Source organism: Electrona antarctica (assembly GCF_951216825.1).
Source record: "Electrona antarctica genome assembly, chromosome: 20".
NCBI lineage: Eukaryota > Metazoa > Chordata > Actinopteri > Myctophiformes > Myctophidae > Electrona > Electrona antarctica.
Window position 1 is genome coordinate 25,320,499 of NC_136801.1, and position 17,675 is coordinate 25,338,173.

General features: G+C 44.6%; 1 protein-coding gene across 4 annotated transcripts in view; it reads right to left on the reverse strand.

Annotated features, from left to right (window-relative positions):
• mllt10 (MLLT10 histone lysine methyltransferase DOT1L cofactor) overlaps nt 1-17,675 on the reverse strand; it is a 75,440-nt gene that overhangs the window by 34,045 nt on the left and 23,720 nt on the right. For 2 of the 4 annotated variants that reach the window (XM_079490223.1, XM_079490221.1), the window contains 5 exons: nt 4,777-4,875; nt 4,132-4,510; nt 2,769-2,993; nt 2,132-2,560; nt 1,615-1,734 (listed from right to left, as the gene is read on the reverse strand). In XM_079490223.1, coding sequence (XP_079346349.1) covers nt 1,615-1,734; nt 2,132-2,560; nt 2,769-2,993; nt 4,132-4,510; nt 4,777-4,875 — 1,252 coding nt within the window. Of the gene's footprint in view, nt 1-1,614; nt 1,735-2,131; nt 2,561-2,768; nt 2,994-4,131; nt 4,511-4,776; nt 4,876-5,113; nt 5,150-17,675 lie in introns of all 4 variants that reach the window. The other 2 variants (XM_079490220.1, XM_079490222.1) reach the window with 2 other exon arrangements.

The following is a 17,675-nucleotide window of genomic DNA, read 5'->3' on the forward strand; positions in this document are numbered from 1 at the left end:
GGTTTCCACCCGACACAGCCGATGTGCTACACTAATGTTGCATTCACACATAGTGGCGTGGTGTCGGAGGCGCGGCGGCCGGCGGGGAAGATTGAGAAAAATAAAACAATCCAGCATGTAGCTTTGCATCTGGAAGTTGAACCCAGATCAGCTTCAATATGTAGCTTAGTTTGTCGCTTTTGCAGCAGCTACAAAAGGTAGCTTGGATGCATCTTCTTTACGTCGCTGGCTTCAATTGACAATGAATGGTAGACTATCGTTGCATCTGCCCGTGTGAACGCGCCATACGAGATTAGTCATTGCATTGCAGTCATTAGTCATCCGTTGCATGTCTGGTAGTGGACAATGCAAATAATAATGCAATTTCAACTGGCATGAGGATGATTAGCTAGATAATGACAACATTTTCATATACAAGTTAACCATTAACTGAAACCAACACTGAATATCTTTGCTGACCGGCCATGGAAAGGTTCTGCTTTGCAATGCAAAGTGAGCTTAAAACAATACAAAAGTGCGGGGCTAAATGGATCTATTAACGGCATAATGTGAATCATTTTGTGGAGGGTATGCTCTGCAAGAGTTTTAGAGTAAAAAAAGTGTCCTGCACAGGTCAAATTTTGACAACCCGACCCGTACAACTAGTTACTAACCTTTAATAATAGTAATACCTTATATTTCATATTGTGAGTTTGTAGAACTGTTCACAGTGTTGCCAAGTCTAGTCATTATAAGCTACTTTGGACCTTTATCTGTAAAGTTTCTTTAAAATATTGGTGGTCCTTGACATGAAAATGTTTGAGAACCACTGCTCTAAAAAAACATTGGACAACGATGTTTGACAGTCAGCAATATAGTATTTTGAACTTATTTTCTGACTTTTTAGGATTTTCTGACTTGATCTGGCCTGGTAACATTTTCATAGACCTGGTTGCTTGTTTCTCTCACAGTCACAAAATATGGCAATTAATTTGGTATAGTACCGCCCGTCCCCGTACCTGTGAAAGTACATATTTCCAGCCGGACACCCGGCCCGTTGCAGGACTCTGACACAAGTGTCCAAAATAGCCAATCTGCCATGTTTAACTTTTTTCTTTTATTTTTTTTGAAAGTGAAAGTGGTTACGTCTGAATAATAACTAATATACATCGGATCTACAGGTTCTTTTTTTTCCCCATTTCCTGAAAAGTAACAGTTTTGGGACTTACAGGGTTTTCACATGACACAGGCAACGATACGGAATGACAGCATAAATGGCAGTAATTTATGGACAGAGTGGAGACGTGTGTGTGTGTGTGTGTGTGTGTGTGTGTGTGTGTGTGTTTGAAGGGGGGGGGACTCCAAAGCATAAAAGCATAAAGACAGTTGCCAAGCAACTGATCACAGATGAAGAAGAGACCACTTCAATATGTGTGGGTGTGGGTGTGTGTGTGTGTGTGTGTGTGTGTGTGTGTGTGTGTGTGTGTGTGTGTGTGCTTGCGCATGCGTGCCAGGGACGGATTAAGACTTGCAGGGGCCCCTGGGCCAAAAAGGTTTGCAAATAGGTGCGATGTGTGGGTGTGTGTGTGATGTGTGTGGGTGTGTGTGGGTGTGTGGGTGCAGCGCACGGCTCACCTGTCCCCGTGCTCGTGCAGACGCCTCCATGCCCTTGAAGGCTTCCGTTCCTGAGGAGCGACGGAGACTTCTGCGCGCCCATGCCAGCTCCGCCCACAGCCCCCAGCGCCCACTCACCGCCTAAATACATACAAAAATAAATTGTCACATAAATAAATACATTTAATTATTCATTTATATATTTCTTTATTCTTGCATTTCTTTATTTATCATTTAACGTATTCATTAATTATTATTATTATTATTTTTTTTTACATATGGCAGTTTTAGCTAGGGCTTTAAGCAACTAGTCGACTATTCAACTAGTCGACTAGTAAATCCACTAGTCGACCTTGTTGGTACTAGTTGACTAGTTGATAAAAATACATTAAAAAAAATAGGCCTCAAGATCAGCTAGAATGCTATATTATAGTCACCAATGTACGCAAAAAAAACGATTTATTTTTTAAAAGAATTACCCAATAGGTAAACAACTACTCGACTAGTAAAAATCACTAGAAGTGAAAGCTTTAGTTACCTCCTGCGGTGGAGACGATGGGGACCGAGCCGGGGCGTCCGGAAAGGGCCGGCGACGACGACGACAAGGGCGACGACGATAGGGCGACGGAAGACAAGGGGGCGGTGGCACAGGCGGCGGCGCCAGCCATCATCCTCGCCCCCTCCACCGCCTCGGTGGAGGGGGCGAGGTTCATGGCGGCAGCCGGCGGCTCGGGCGCCGGCTTGATGTCCGTGGTGTAGCACGGCCCGTGCTTGTTCCGCCAGTTGCCCTTCTTCTTCTTCTTGGCGCCGTCGTCTCCTCCTCCTCCCACCGCCATCCCCCCACCAGGCCCCGACGACGATGAGGCGGGCTGGGCCTGCCTCTTGTAGCCAGCGGCCGGTCCCACCAGGCTGGGAGGGGTCTCGCTCCCCACGTGACTGTGGGAGTTCTCGTACAGCTTCCCGCCCACTGCAGCAAACAGACGCACGCACGCACGCACGCAGACACGCACACACACAGCATATTAGAACAGCTATTGCTCAAATTCATATTATGTATTTGGCTGAGGACCCCCATCTGAAAACGTTTTGTGCCAGGGGGGGTCCCCAAGAGAATTGTGCTGATAAAATGTTTCAAAAATCTCTAGATATATTATAACGCTATGCGCGTCACCTACCGGACGCCGTGGCCGCCGCCGACATCAGAGAGCCAAAGAGGTTGGCGGGACCCTCCGATGCTCCGCCCACCTCGGAGCCCGGCTTCACCAGGCAGCTGCTGAAGGAGGGCGGGGACGAGAAGGTGGTCCCGCCACCCGGGCGCAGCGACGGGTCCGAGAAGCTCAGGAAGTCGTTGGAGGACGACGGGGCGGAGGGAGGCTTGCTGGCGCTGGTCAACAGGAGGCCTGGGAGAGGAGATAGAATATAGAATATAGATGAGTGGTTCTCTGGCGCTGGTCAACAGGAGGTCTGGGAGAGGAGATAGAATATAGAATGGATCAGTGGTTCTCTGGCGCTGGTCAACAGGAGGCCTGGGAGAGGAGATAGAATATAGAATATAGATCAGTGGTTCTCTAGCGCTGGTCAACAGGAGGCCTGGGAGAGGAGATAGAATATAGAATATAGATCAGTGGTTCTCAAACTGTACTGATGCTGATCAACAGGAGGCCTGGGAGGCATGAGAGGAGATCATGGATTAAAGAGGAATAAATTCTCACGACTGAAAATCCTAACGTGTGATTTATGAAGCAATATGAAAAGGACCCCCCCCCCCCCCCACACATTAGCACCAGTGGTGTCATGCTCGTAGAACGTGAATGTCTGAATGTGTGTCAGAAACACTGCCGTAGCTCCTCACTGCCTGCACCAATCACTCCCACTTTTCACACAGGCATTGACCATAATAATATGGAGGTCTTAACGAAGCCCTTTTTTCATAATATATATAAATGCCTAAATGTAAACCACGTCCATTTGAGGCAAATCACCCTGAAAAGAGTGAATCTCTTATTCACACGGCATATTCACACGGTGACCATGTTGCCATTTTAATGAAATGCAAAGCGAATTGCTGGTGGGAAAGTTTCCATGTCAACATTGTCTCCATCATTGGGGCTGCAAGCTATCTATCGCCCCTGCAGTCCAGTCTCTCTCTCACACACGCGCGCGCGCGCGCACCGAGGGCCTCCAGGTTCTGATAGCATGAAACACAACGAGCTCAGTCTGAACACTGACTCCCTCTCAAGTCATAACCTCCCTACAGGCCGGGTGTGTGTGTGTGTGTGTGTGTGTGTGTGTGTGTGTGTGTGTGTGTGTGTGTGCGCGCGCATGCGTAATGTATATGTGGGCTCTCGTCCAGACAGAGTCACAGATAACAGAGACAGAGGGGCCAGTTGAGGGGACTTTATCACAGCAACATACCTCACTGTACAGATATCTGTACAGATACCTCACTGTACCTCACTGTACAGATAAGTGTGTGTGCACATGCACACACACACTTATTTACACACACACACACACACACACACACACACGTCTCACCTTGATGGAACGGGCCGGTGGCAGCGGAGGCCGATGCGGTGGGCGCTGTGGCGACGGCGGCAGAAGGGAGGAGGAGCTTCCCCGAGGAGTTGAAAGACTTGCGGCCGCCCCGCTGCGTGACCATGTGGCCGTGCCCGCCTCCACCACGCTTGTTCTTGGCCTCCGGCGGCCCTGCCCCCGCCTTGCCGCCCACGCCCGCCACGTCCAGGGAGGCGCCTCCGTCTCCCTTGGCGCCCCCCGCTGACGTCGACGACACCTCCTGGAAGTTGGCGGTGGTGAAGCGGGCCGAGCCCGCGTCGTCAAGGCGCTTCTGAGAGGCGGAGGTGGGCATAGAGCCCACCCCGCCCCCTCCGGAGCCGCCCGAGCTGTTGTTGTAGTTCTGTTTGTCAGAGAGAGAGAGAGAGAGAGAGAGAGAGAGAGAGAGAGAGAGAGGTGTGGAGGTCAGTACAGATCTGTCAGAACCTAAGTGTCTACTGGCTACTGGATGATTAAATAAGAAAATGTGGTGACAAATAAATTGAGAGAAGACAGAAAAGAGTAGAGGGATGTAAAGGCAGAGCGGGGTTAAGGACCCCCTCGAAAACTAAATAATTCATCTCGAGGGGTTTCTTTTTCTGTTAAAAAGGAACCTTTCGGTCCACCCACCTTGTCCGGGACCAGGATGTTTGGAAGAACGAGAGCCGGAGAAAGGTCTACTCCACTCTTCTTGTGTTTGGGTTTATGCCGGTCCCTCTCCTTGTGTTTCTGAAGATGGAGACCAGAGAGAGAGAGAGAGAGAGAGAGAGAGAGAGAGAGAGAGAGAGCGAGAGAGAGAGCGAGAGAGAGAGAGAGAGAGAGAGAGAGAGAGAGAGAGAGAGAGAGAGACAGAGAGAGAGAGAGAGAGAACCGGATGGGTGAAGCTACTCGTGGACACACTGCAGTGTTCAGAGACCTGGGACTTACAGAAAGCTTAGACGTAGTGAAATGAAAAACAAAAACTTACTTGTAGAGCATATCCGTGGTCATCGTATGGGCATACCTAACAATAGATGCCAAAACAATGGGACAATTTCCATTTTTGTGTATTTTCAATCAAAAGTCCATAAAAAGCCAATTTTAATTACTACCTTTGAACAAAAACATGGCCCGAAGAATATTGATTTCATTCACCCGTTTGATATTTCCCCCATTCTTCCTCCAAACAGCAATTTTAAATTTGTATATGTGAAAGTGGTTAAGTGTGTCAGTGGGTTTATTAGCAAGAGCTTGTGACTGAATGATAACTACACCGGATCCATTGAAACACAGATAATATTATGTTCAGTATTCCATTTCCTGGAAAGTCAGTTTTGGACATACAAGGTACAAGGTTTCACCTGACAGCGACGATACAAAGATGGAAGAATTGGAATGGAGGGGACAAAACGGAGATGGGGAGAGAGAGAGAGAGAGAGAGAGAGAGAGAGAGAGAGAGAGAGAGAGAGAGAGAGAGAGAGAGAGAGAGAGAGAGAGCGAGAGAGAGAGAGGCACTTTGTTTCCAAGGCTGAGGCAGTGATGAAAGGTAGAAGATCTCTGAGCCCAGGGGAGACGGGCCAGAAAACAGGAGAGCTAATGCTGCAGCTAATTATTTTCCACTTTTCCAAATATCAAATAATCAAGAATCCATTTGTTCCTAACCTTAACCAACCTCAGATTGGCCAGTGCCGTGGCCAAATACATATCATTTTGGGGGTTGTTGGCGCTAAAAGGTTTGAGAACCACAGGTTTTAGAAGGCATTTGTGGAATCGGCCTCAGATCTCAAATATATTCATTAGTTCAATGAACTGTTGCACACCTAGAGAGAGAGGAGAGAAAGAGAGAGGAGAGAAAGAGAGAGGAGAGAAAGAGAGAGGAGAAGACAGCGTGGGTCTGTAAGCGGTGCGCGTTGAGAGCCAGAGGTCTAATGGTTTCATCCAGTCACATCTCTCCTCCCCGAGACCACATACGGCTCAATTTACACCTTGTATCACACACACACTCCTGAAGGGGTTGAGAGGGTGCCAGCACATTTGCACCTCATATATGTAGTACGAACACACATATGTGTGAGAGGTTATTACATGGAAGTGTGTTTTTTTAGAGTATGCATTACACACACACACACACACACACACACACACACACACACACACACACACACACACACACACACACACACACACACACACACACACACACACACACACACACACACACACACACACACACACACACACACACACACACACACACACACACACACACACACACAATGAATGAATGAATCCCAGACACCTTCTGGGGAAAGGTGCTAGTGGAACAATCAACCCAGCTGGGTGTGTCAAAGGCGTTTCAAACAGCATTGGGTCTCCAGGGCTAATAGACACGCTTTCTCTCTAGAACAGACTGTTATATACAATAGGGCTAGGCAATTAACTTGTTTAGTTTGTAGATTGGCTATTTTCACTACTTCTTCACCCATTCTGGGCGGGAACCCCTTTTGGTGTTTTAACTAAGCGTTATGTTATACTTTTAGCTATTACAAAATAGCAGATCTACAAGCTTGTAGGTCTGCTATTTTTGAAAAATCGTGAAATATTTCGACGTCGGGTCTAAATGGGTTAAACATTTGTTTCCTAATTTATGTAATGTCTTTGATTTTTCTTTTATTTCTTCATGAAATTACTGAAAACTACAAAAAAAAAAATATATATATATATATAAAGATGATTGGATTGGGGGGGGGACAGTTAAACCAGCACTTCCTGTGTGTGAGTGTCAGTTAACAGAATGCTCCAGTTAGATGAGCCTGGCTTCCTCTAGATCAGGGGTGGTCAACTAGATTAGGCCGGGGGCCACAACTAGATTAGGCCGGGGGCCACAACTAGATTAGGCCGGGGGCCACAACTAGATTAGGCCGGGGGCCACAACTAGATTAGGCCGGGGGCCACAACTAGATTAGGCCGGGGGCCACAACTAGATTAGGCCGGGGGCCACAACTAGATTAGGCCGGGGGCCACAACTAGATTAGGCCGGGGGCCACAACTAGATTAGGCCGGGGGCCACAACTAGATTAGGCCGGGGGCCACAACTAGATTAGGCCGGGGGCCACAACTAGATTAGGCCGGGGGCCACAACTAGATTAGGCCGGGGGCCACAACTAGATTAGGCCGGGGGCCACAACTAGATTAGGCCGGGGGCCACAACTAGATTAGGCCGGGGGCCACAACTAGATTAGGCCGGGGGCCACAACTAGATTAGGCCGGGGGCCACAACTAGATTAGGCCGGGGGCCACAACTAGATTAGGCCGGGGGCCACAACTAGATTAGGCCGGGGGCCACAACTAGATTAGGCCGGGGGCCACAACTAGATTAGGCCGGGGGCCACAACTAGATTAGGCCGGGGGCCACAACTAGATTAGGCCGGGGGCCACAACTAGATTAGGCCGGGGGCCACAACTAGATTAGGCCGGGGGCCACAACTGTAGAATGATTGTGTGTGGGGGGGCCGAACATTTGTGGGTTCTCAAAATGCATTTTGTGCTCAAACACGAAGATATAGATATATATACACATTTGTGCACAGTAATGAGCAGGATAATATGTCTATACAGGTATATGCTACCTTAGAATAGATGTAGACCCATTTGACAGTGCATAAACAAATGCCTTGACATTAAAGCGTCAACGAGCACCAGCTGGACAGAAATAGTGAAAATAGCAGATCTACAAGGTCACAACGTGAGGCTATTTTTTTTATATATATATATATATATATATATATATATATATATATATATATATATATATATATACATACACACACACACACACAAGGTTAAAGACAAGTACACAAGAGAGTAAAGAGTTTGTCCAAATCTACATCAGGTATTCATGTAATAAAGCTAAATAAAATCGCATGACTGAAATCAGATTAGGAGTTTAGTTCTGTGATTTGTGAAACAGCATGAAAGTGTCCTTAATATGTAGGACTGAAGTTTAGATGCTATCATTCTATTTTTCGAGATTGACACTTTAGTTTTACGATATATCGCGTTGCGGTTTCATGGAAGATACTTCTGAACATTCTATGTCTAGTTTGACCACTTCAAATACTCTTTAATCTTAACACAACTAATAATTGTTGTGAGCTACAAGCTCACAACACGTCGCAGCACGGCGTGTTGTGAGCTTGTAGATCAGCTATTTTCAGCACTAGAGATTCTAGTGGCGGCTGTGGAATCCCAATGACTGAGCACTTTAATCCATGCGTATTACTGCAGGAGGCACAGCCTTCATTATTGTTGAGGGTTACAGATGAGAGATGGAGAGAACACCAGCAGATGGCTAGGAAGGAGAGAGAGTGGTGTGGAGCAGGGAAGGAGTGAGACATAAGAGGGCATAGATGGGAGAGAGAGAGAAGGAGACAGACAGAAGAGTGAGAGAGTGAGAAAGACAGAGTGAGACAGAGAAAGAGAGAGGGATAGAGACAAAGAGACAGAGTCAGAGAGAGATATTTCTTGATTCTCTTGTTGTTTCTCATTAACATTCCAGAGGTTAGATGTTGATGGACAGAGACTAGGTTGAGAGGGTCGAGTAACACGCACACACTCTAAACACACACACACAAAAGATCCACACACACACACCCGCACGCACACTCTAAATACACACATTAAACACAGGCACGTGAACGCAGGCACACACACACACACACACACAAACAAACTCCACAACTTCAGCCTAATGACTCAAGATGCCTGCTGGACGCGAGAGCGTTTAGCCGTGGGAAACCGAACGCACAGACAATGTAGCGCTGACACGCCCTTATCAATCAGGTCAATGGATTATACAGGAGCGGACAAAGGCCCAAACGGCGCGCTCTGGCCCCGCAGCTCGGCCCCATTAGCGGGCCCGCTCATTTGACACCGTCCGAGGGCTTCTTTCAGACTGCGTGGGGTTAAATATGAGTTGCGCTGAAGGATGAGGCTCTCCCGAATCTATCTATCTATCAGTGGAACACCCGAACAATAAGCGCCACAACGGTGGGCTGGCATCTTCTCCGTCTTTGTCAAACCCCCGGCTATCTAGCTCTGAACAGGAGCTAGAAAACAACAGAAGGACTATTCCTAGAAAAGAAAAAGGAAAAAAGCATCCATTGGTTCTCAAAGTGAGTCCTTGGGGGAGGGGATTACCAAGGGGGGTCCCCGGCCAAATTAGTTCATAATAATCATTATTTAGGCTATTCCAAAAAGATAACATTTTAACTCAAATCTGTAAATGAACACCCTACTTGATCATACTACTACAGCGTGACACAAAAGCATCAATAGTAGCAGATCGACAAGCTCGAAACGTGGTACGAATCGACGTGTTTTTAACTTGTAGATCTGCTACTTTCGATTGCGAATCCTGAAAAGTAACAGTTTTGGACACATAAGGTTTCCAGCAGACAGAGACGATATATACTACGTTAGGCCCATCGATCCAATCGATTGATGATCGTTAAAATAAATGCACATGGACCACCCATTTGGCTGCCATGTTAGGTGGTCAGATGGGTGGGGCGCGAATACTTTCAACATTTTCAAGTGGGCCCGCCGATCAGAAAGGGTCGAGTACCACTGGCTTAAGTGATTCAAAAGTACATCTTTTATACTTTCACAATGTCTGAAAGAAACCACCAACATAGATAAATACAATGACAAAGATCTCGTTTCAAATCGAGGCTAATGTTCAACTACAAGATAAGCAGACAAGTGGCGCGCCTTTCCCGAGCTGTAAGGCTTATTTTTATCCAAACGGGTCATTTATTTTAAGCTAGAGAAATGGGACTTGCGATGGTGGACCAGAAAACCCGACGCACAGACGAGCCACTTACGTTCCATGCAAAATGTGTGCGGGTCTACCTTAGCGTTATCGGTTTAAAATGACATTAACGTGGATCCAAATGGGCAGTAGCATAGAATGTGTGTTCTAGAACTGCCATCGTGCCCCAGAGAGTAAGAGAAAACAGGAGGAGAGGAGAGAGAAACAGGAAGAAAGGGGGGAAGCTAATCCACCCTGCCCAGGCAGGAATTCCCCTGTGCCGTTTCCTGCAGGATCTCTGACCAGCCAGAATGTGTGTGTGTGTGTGTGTGTGTGTTTCCTGCGGGGCTTTTTCTAAGTGGACGGTGTAGAATCCTTTTAGACCCGGCTGCTTGTTTGACTGCAGGGCTTAACATTAGGTAGGCATGCATCTGAGCTCCAAACCACATCTCTCACACACACACACACACACACACACACACACACACACACACACACACACACACACACACACACACACACACACACACACACACACACACACACACACACACACACACACACACACACACACACACACACCAAGCTGATCTCTGACCCTGGAATGTGGATAGGATAGGAGTGTGTGTGTGTGTGTGTGTGTGTGTGTGTGTGTGTGTGTGTGCACGCTCAAGGGGGATGGGCCCTGGCTAATGCAAATCAGGCTGTGGTAACAAAAGCCAGGGCAGTTGGACTGAATCATGCACATAGCGCATGCACACACACGGCAAAGCACATCCACGCACACTTGCACACACACACACACACACACTTGCACACACACTTGCACACACACACACTTGCACACACACTTGCACACACACACACACACACACAGTCCAGAAGCTGCGATTGTCAAGACAGAAAGACCCAGTAAATTTAAATGAAAGCATGAAAAACATGCTGAATAGTCAATTAGAGAACCCATTACATTATGCACCAAACAAAAAGGAAGATCCATTGTTTACCATTCTTACGACAACTTAACGGAAAGGAGAAAAATAAACCAATTTGCCATGTGCCATAAACATAAACATGTGCCATAAACCATCTGCACAAGCACATGCATAATAAATGCCTCGCAGTTGTTCCGGGTTAAAAAAAAACAACTAAGATAACAAATGAAGAAAGCACAAAAAACAAGCATTAAATCCATTTTAAAATGGGTTAATGGAGAGAGCCGACTTCCTCCCATGTCATGAATGCATCCGCATAGTGAGCTTGTAGCGCTGCGATTTTCACTATTTGTGCTAAAAAAAAAAAACCAGTACGTGTATATAAGCAGTGATGTAAATAGGTTTTCAATGTAATGACTCCCGGGATGCAGGGATGGTCTTTTAGATGAGTCCCAGGGACATTTTATGAGTCCCACCATTTTTGCAAATTGCAGCATTTAACTCCCATTTCATTTTATATGGTTATAATGTGGTTATATTCATGTATAGAAAACAGAAGAAGTAATGATTATTATAACTAAAGCTAGCAAAATAAACTAGAATAAAAAAACAGTACAGTAGTACAGTAGTGCATCCCGTGGATGCAGAGGTCGTTGTTGTATTGCGTCCCTCAACTATAAACTGTGTTTTGGGATGCAAAATGCACCCTATTTTAATCTCTATAGCGGCCGTTAAAACATAACCACGTAAACCCCCAACAGGGGCCTGGTCTACAAGATACGCTACACCACAAAGACACCCATGTACCTGTCACACTACTGCCAAAATGTCACCACTCCACTAATCATGTTCAACACATATTTGGCTTAAAAAAGGGGGGTTACATTCGCTCTCCTATGCCACAAAAATGTGGAACGCCCTACCAACAGTCATAAAAAGGAATGTGAATCCCCACTCTCCTTCAAAACCGCTCTCAAAGAGGACCTACGGGTGGCTCCAATTCCAAACTGGCTGTACTGTACTGTATTTGTCATTAAATGCTTTGATGAATTACACACACACACACACACACACACACACACACACACACACACACACACACACACACACACACACACACACACACACACACACACACACACACACACACACACACACACACACACACACACACACACACACACACACACACACACACACACACACACACACACACACATACATACATACATGCACAACACATGTTCTGTGTTTTGTCTGTGTTTAAAGGAGCATTCAGTGATTTGGAAACCCCCCCGGTCCGCCCCGGTAACAAGATGTACACATGCACGCACTGCAGTGGGGTGACACGTGCCAGGCCAACAGCACACACACCAAGGCCCACCCCGCTTGATTATGATTGGCGGAAGGCCCTTCTCTATCCTGATTGGATGAAGGCTTTGCCACCTAGCCAAAAACGAAACCTAAGTTTGTTTTGACCCTCAGGGGTTAACTGGGGACAGGGAGGAACTCCTTATATGGTCAGCACACTCTATAGTAGGGATGATTATCACAACAAAACAAAAAAAGAAATTATATTTGAATTAAGTTAAATCACTGAATATACCTTTAATGGAAACTACAATGCATTTCCAATGGGAGCCACATGGTTTGACCAAACATTTGTGTTTGATGGCCGTGTTCTGCCCATCAAACAAAAATGTTTGGTCAAACCATGTGACTCCCATTGGAAATCTATTGTGGAGGCCATTAAACAGACAAGACACAGAAAATTTGTTCTGTATTTGTGTATGGGGCCTCAGCAGTGTTGTTTTCGTCGACTAAAACTAAGACGAAAAATGTTCATCGACTACCTTTTTCCACTGACGAAAACTACATGGAAACTAAATAAAAACTAAGCTATAATGCCTAAAACTAAGACTAAATATACTGACAATTTCGTCAACAAATAAAAACTAGACTAAAATGTTAGGAAGGGACTAGTGGACAAGAGATCCAGTATAAATCATTTTACAATTAGTTGCATGCTGAAAATAGCCGATCTACAAGCTCACATTGCGAGCTTGTAGATCTGCTATTTTCAGCAAGTGTAAAATCAGCCATTACGCAGCATCAAGGCCCGCCGAAACACATTTTAGTCGAATAAACTGTCGATTTAGTCGACTAAAACTAGACTAACATTAAGACATTCCAGGTGACTAAAACTAAATGATAACTATTCAAGAGACTATGACTAAAACTAAAAATCTGCTGCCAAAAACAACACTGGGCCTCAGCAGACTGAACTGTACTTTCCTTTTTTTTCTGCAAACTGTTAATAAAGTAATAAATCCAATCAATCAGCATCAGCGAAGATAAGTAATACTGTAATGTTGAGTGAAAACAGTAAAGACACTAGCATAGAGCCATGAGGGGCTCCACTCAACAATGTATGGGGTTGAACTTTGTCAACATTTCCATCTTCGGTAAGAATTATTGAAGAAAGCAATCAAGGTAATGTCTGAATTATAAATAATCAAAGATGCAGATAACAGATCCATAATGGAACAGATGTGGAGAACCTGAACGGAATTAGCCGAAAGAAGATAAATAATCGACAAGTGGACAATAAACAATATGCTCTCTCTCTCTCCCTCGGCCCACAGCGTGAAGGGCTTGACATTAAGCTATTTTCAATTTATATTAGTAGTTTATCCGAGGCGACACCATATGTAGCGTCTGTCCTGGCAGGTAATTTGATACCGATACAAGGGGAAAATTAACAGCAATCGACCGAAATCGCTGTGCGAGACTATTTTTGACGCCAACAAATAACTACATGGTACTCTTTTAGAGCATATTAGTGCATTACATGCGGCCGTACTAGACGCAACATCTCACCAGTGGCAAACAATCTTTTGCTAATAAAAGCCTGAAAAAGGTTGGAGTTGTGAATTAACGAGTATCGACTGTAACCACTGTGCACTTTAATGTCAACACTGATGGGCTTAATTCGATTGTTGAAAGCGAGGAGAATTGAGGTGGCATCCCTGACTCATGTGAATGGGAATAGGTGGAACAGATCATTCTTATTGTACACAGTGTGTGATTACACACGCCACTAACAGGCATGGCTGATTAACTCGCACTAATATAGCTTTCATTTGCTGACTGCGATCGCTGGTAAATGCAGCCAGAGGCGGACGACCGCATTCGTCATACACCAAGGTTCATATCCAAACTGCTGCTGGAGATCTATTAGATATCGTTGATATCTCCATATTTTAACTTTTAGTTTATTTTTGTAAATTAACGCCCTGCTTGATCATACTACAGCGTCACACAAAAGCATAAAAAGTAGCAATTTTGCAAGCCCGACTTGACTTGAGCTTATATTGTAGATCTGCTACTTTTGCAGTTTTGTAAACTAACAGTTTGGGACATATGAGATTTCCACCCGACTGAGACGATGTGTTTGTATTACTTCGTATTAGCTTCTGCCTCAAGTTTAACTGGCCGCCTTGTGTCCATATCAGAACATTTTCATGAAAATTATGTTCATTACAATAGAACCCGGCTGATATGAGGGACTGGCCGATATATCGATATATAAAGTCAGCATACATCAGCAGTTTTGTTGAGCAAACGGTTAGGTAATGTAGCAGTGTAGCTGCTGAAAAACAAATTATTCAAAGCATACATAGCTTGGCGATTAGAAGAAATTAAAATATACATTTTAAAGATTCTTTTTTTTAAATATATTTTCGTGGATGAAAATGACAAACAGATGACGGCTTCCTTTCTCTGCTTTTTGTTGTAGTTCCAGACCCTATTGTATATAGCAGGGGTATTCAACTAGATAGGCAGGGAGCCACACTTACAATATGACATGAAGTCAGGGGCCACAAGACTGTCGCAACAAAAATGAACTATTTGACCATTTGTTGTGAGGGGCGTCCTTATCACCGTACATTATCATGACGTAAAATAGACACCGTCTATTTGTTCAGACACTATGACGTAAGAATCTCCATTCATTGTCAATGGGAATATAATGTTTGTGTAGGACAAAAAAAGTCACCGTCTATGCAAGTAGATATTTCAGTGTGTTCTATGCACGGTTCCCTGGCATGGAACCTTTTTAGAGGCAGACATGCAATGTGAAGTGTCATATGGATGAAAGGTTTTTGTATTTTGATTGTCCGAGCCACACCCAGCGGAGCACAGGCTCTTGTGTTTCATTACCATTAGTTGAGAGCTCTACCATCTTTCAGCCCAGACCGATATTTAGGATGACACAGAAACATACCGTGTAAAACCGTCAAGTGGACAAAAATCCACCCCAAAAAACTAAAACATACACATACTGCATGGCTGCAGATGGGAGAATTCTTTCTTTGATGCAATGGACAACATCCTCCCAAAACTCAGAAATAATGGATGTATGGCATGATGTGACGGATGGACTACTCAAAACCCATCTGTTGTTCTCTTTTATGTTGTGGCAATGAAATTACACCCATTTTTTTCCTGTGCTCTGGGGTTTTCTGAATAATTAGACTCAAACAAGTGCTCTGATTTGACTGTGGACTGTGATGTAACAGTCCACAAATCCCATATATGACATAACAATTTGCCAGCAGATGTCACTGTTGATGGATTTTGGCTGTTTTCATTGCAGCTCAAAAGGCTTCAGAACACACAGAAAACCCCAGACCACAGACAATCCGCTGAATGTTCAAAGTTCAGGTTGTTTGGGTGTAATTTAGGTCATTAAACCTAAAAGAAAAACTAAATGAATGTCATGAAAAATCGTGAACCCTGAACTAATTGAAAACTACGTAATTCTGAAAGTAGTGAGAAGTACAGAAGTAGACGACATTTCAGGCCGTTTTGTTTGTTGCTTTGTACACGGTTTTAAGTACATGTGAACTACGGTACAACACTTTGACCCAAGTGCCCAAGAATTTAACTTGTACTGGAGTGGAAAAATATCTGTAAGCTATCTATAGCCTACTTTTACTCAAGTATGGCTTTCAAGTATATACGCCACTGTTTTTGTCAGGTGAAACCTGTCAAACATCTACTTGTGAAATGTAGACGACAGTTCGTCACCTAGTCGTTATTAGCTGCTTCTAGGCAATGGGACAGCAAAGCGGCCTCTGGGCAATGGGAAGGGAAGAGCAGTGTTGGGAAAGTTCATTTATTTTATGAACTAGTTCAGTTCACAGTTCAGAAATTTAAAAAGGAACTAATTCAGTTCATAGTTCATAATTCAACATTTTGAACTAAAGTTCATGGTTCCAAAAAATGAACGATTTTAGTTATTTTTCGTTCTTTTTTCGTACACACACACACCCCGTTATCTTCGCAAAAACAAAACAAAAAAAACACGTCTGAAACTGTCCATCTCTTCAATAGTTAGTCAATTGAAAATCGAATGTGGTCACGGCATTATCATTACAATCTCAGTGTTTTGCCTACTATTTTGGGGCCCAGTTGCAATACCCAAAACCCACGAGAAAACATCCACTCGTCTCTTGTTTACGTTTTGTGGAAATGCTGAGAGTTGAGAGAGACACGTCACGGCTATGTCAACTCTTGCCACTCCAACTAAGCATAAATTGCCCTCAGTGCAGACAGGAAGCAGCAGGCCTATACATTGTTTCTGTTAAGCAGAAACCTAATTTCTCCATGCTCCAATGTTTTTGGTTGGAAATGAATGCTCTGTTTCATCATACAAGAGTGTCACACAAAAATAGTGGAATATAGAGCGTCGCAGTCCCGCCCCCTTTCATGACGACGCCAGGCCCAGGAAATATTTCCCAATGCATTTTTCCCATAGACATTTCAAAAGGTATTTATTTAAAGACCTTTTAAGCGTCGTACAAAGCCAACTCGAGTTGTGACAAGTCATGACAATAAACACAATATTTTGGACAAAACAAATAATTACAAAGAAGAAAAACAAGAAAAAAAGTGTTGTAACCTGCCGTTTTATTCTTCTTTCTAATTATTTGTTCAGCCCGAAAAATTGTGTTTGTTGTCATGATTTCTCACAACTCGAGTTGGCTTTGTACGACGCTTAAAAGGTCTTTAAATACTTTTTGAAATGTCTATGAGGAAAATGAACAGGGAATCATTTCCTGGGCCCTGGTAGGGGGCGAGACTGCGATGCTCTATAGCCGATCTGCAAGCCCACAACGCCTCGCATCGAGTTTGCAGGGCATTCTTTCTTATAATCAATCATAAAAAAAGGAACGGTTTAGGACTTATGAGGTTTCCACCGAGGGCTGTGTTTTAAACCATTTAAACCGGTTCAAAGCTGTCCCTGGGAGACTATGAAGAACCGGGGCCTATCGATCTCACTCGCAACTTGTGTCTGTCTCTCTTCAGTGTCTGTTGCCATAGCAATAAACGGGGACAACTTGAAGGATCGGGCCATGGAACACAACAAGGGACAAAGAGGGTGAAAAAGGCTAAATCAGGAAGACGGGCCTTGGCGTCAATAAACCACTCAAAATCTAAACTTTTTGGGGGCATTCTTTTTGGTCTTGTGGTCGACGGGGGACTCCTTAATCTGATTACGCTTCAAAAGCAAACAAACAAACAGCGCTTTTAATTATGTATAAACAATAAAGGTTTGGCTGTGTAACAAGGGTTGCGATCAATGTGGAGGAAAACATCTGTAATCAGACACTGCTGGGTTCCAGGAATCCCCAGCACTGCTGATTACAAAACTAATGCAGACAAATCAATGAGTGGATCCACCTCCACACCAGCACCGTAACGACGACGGAACACATGGAAGGAAAACATGCTAT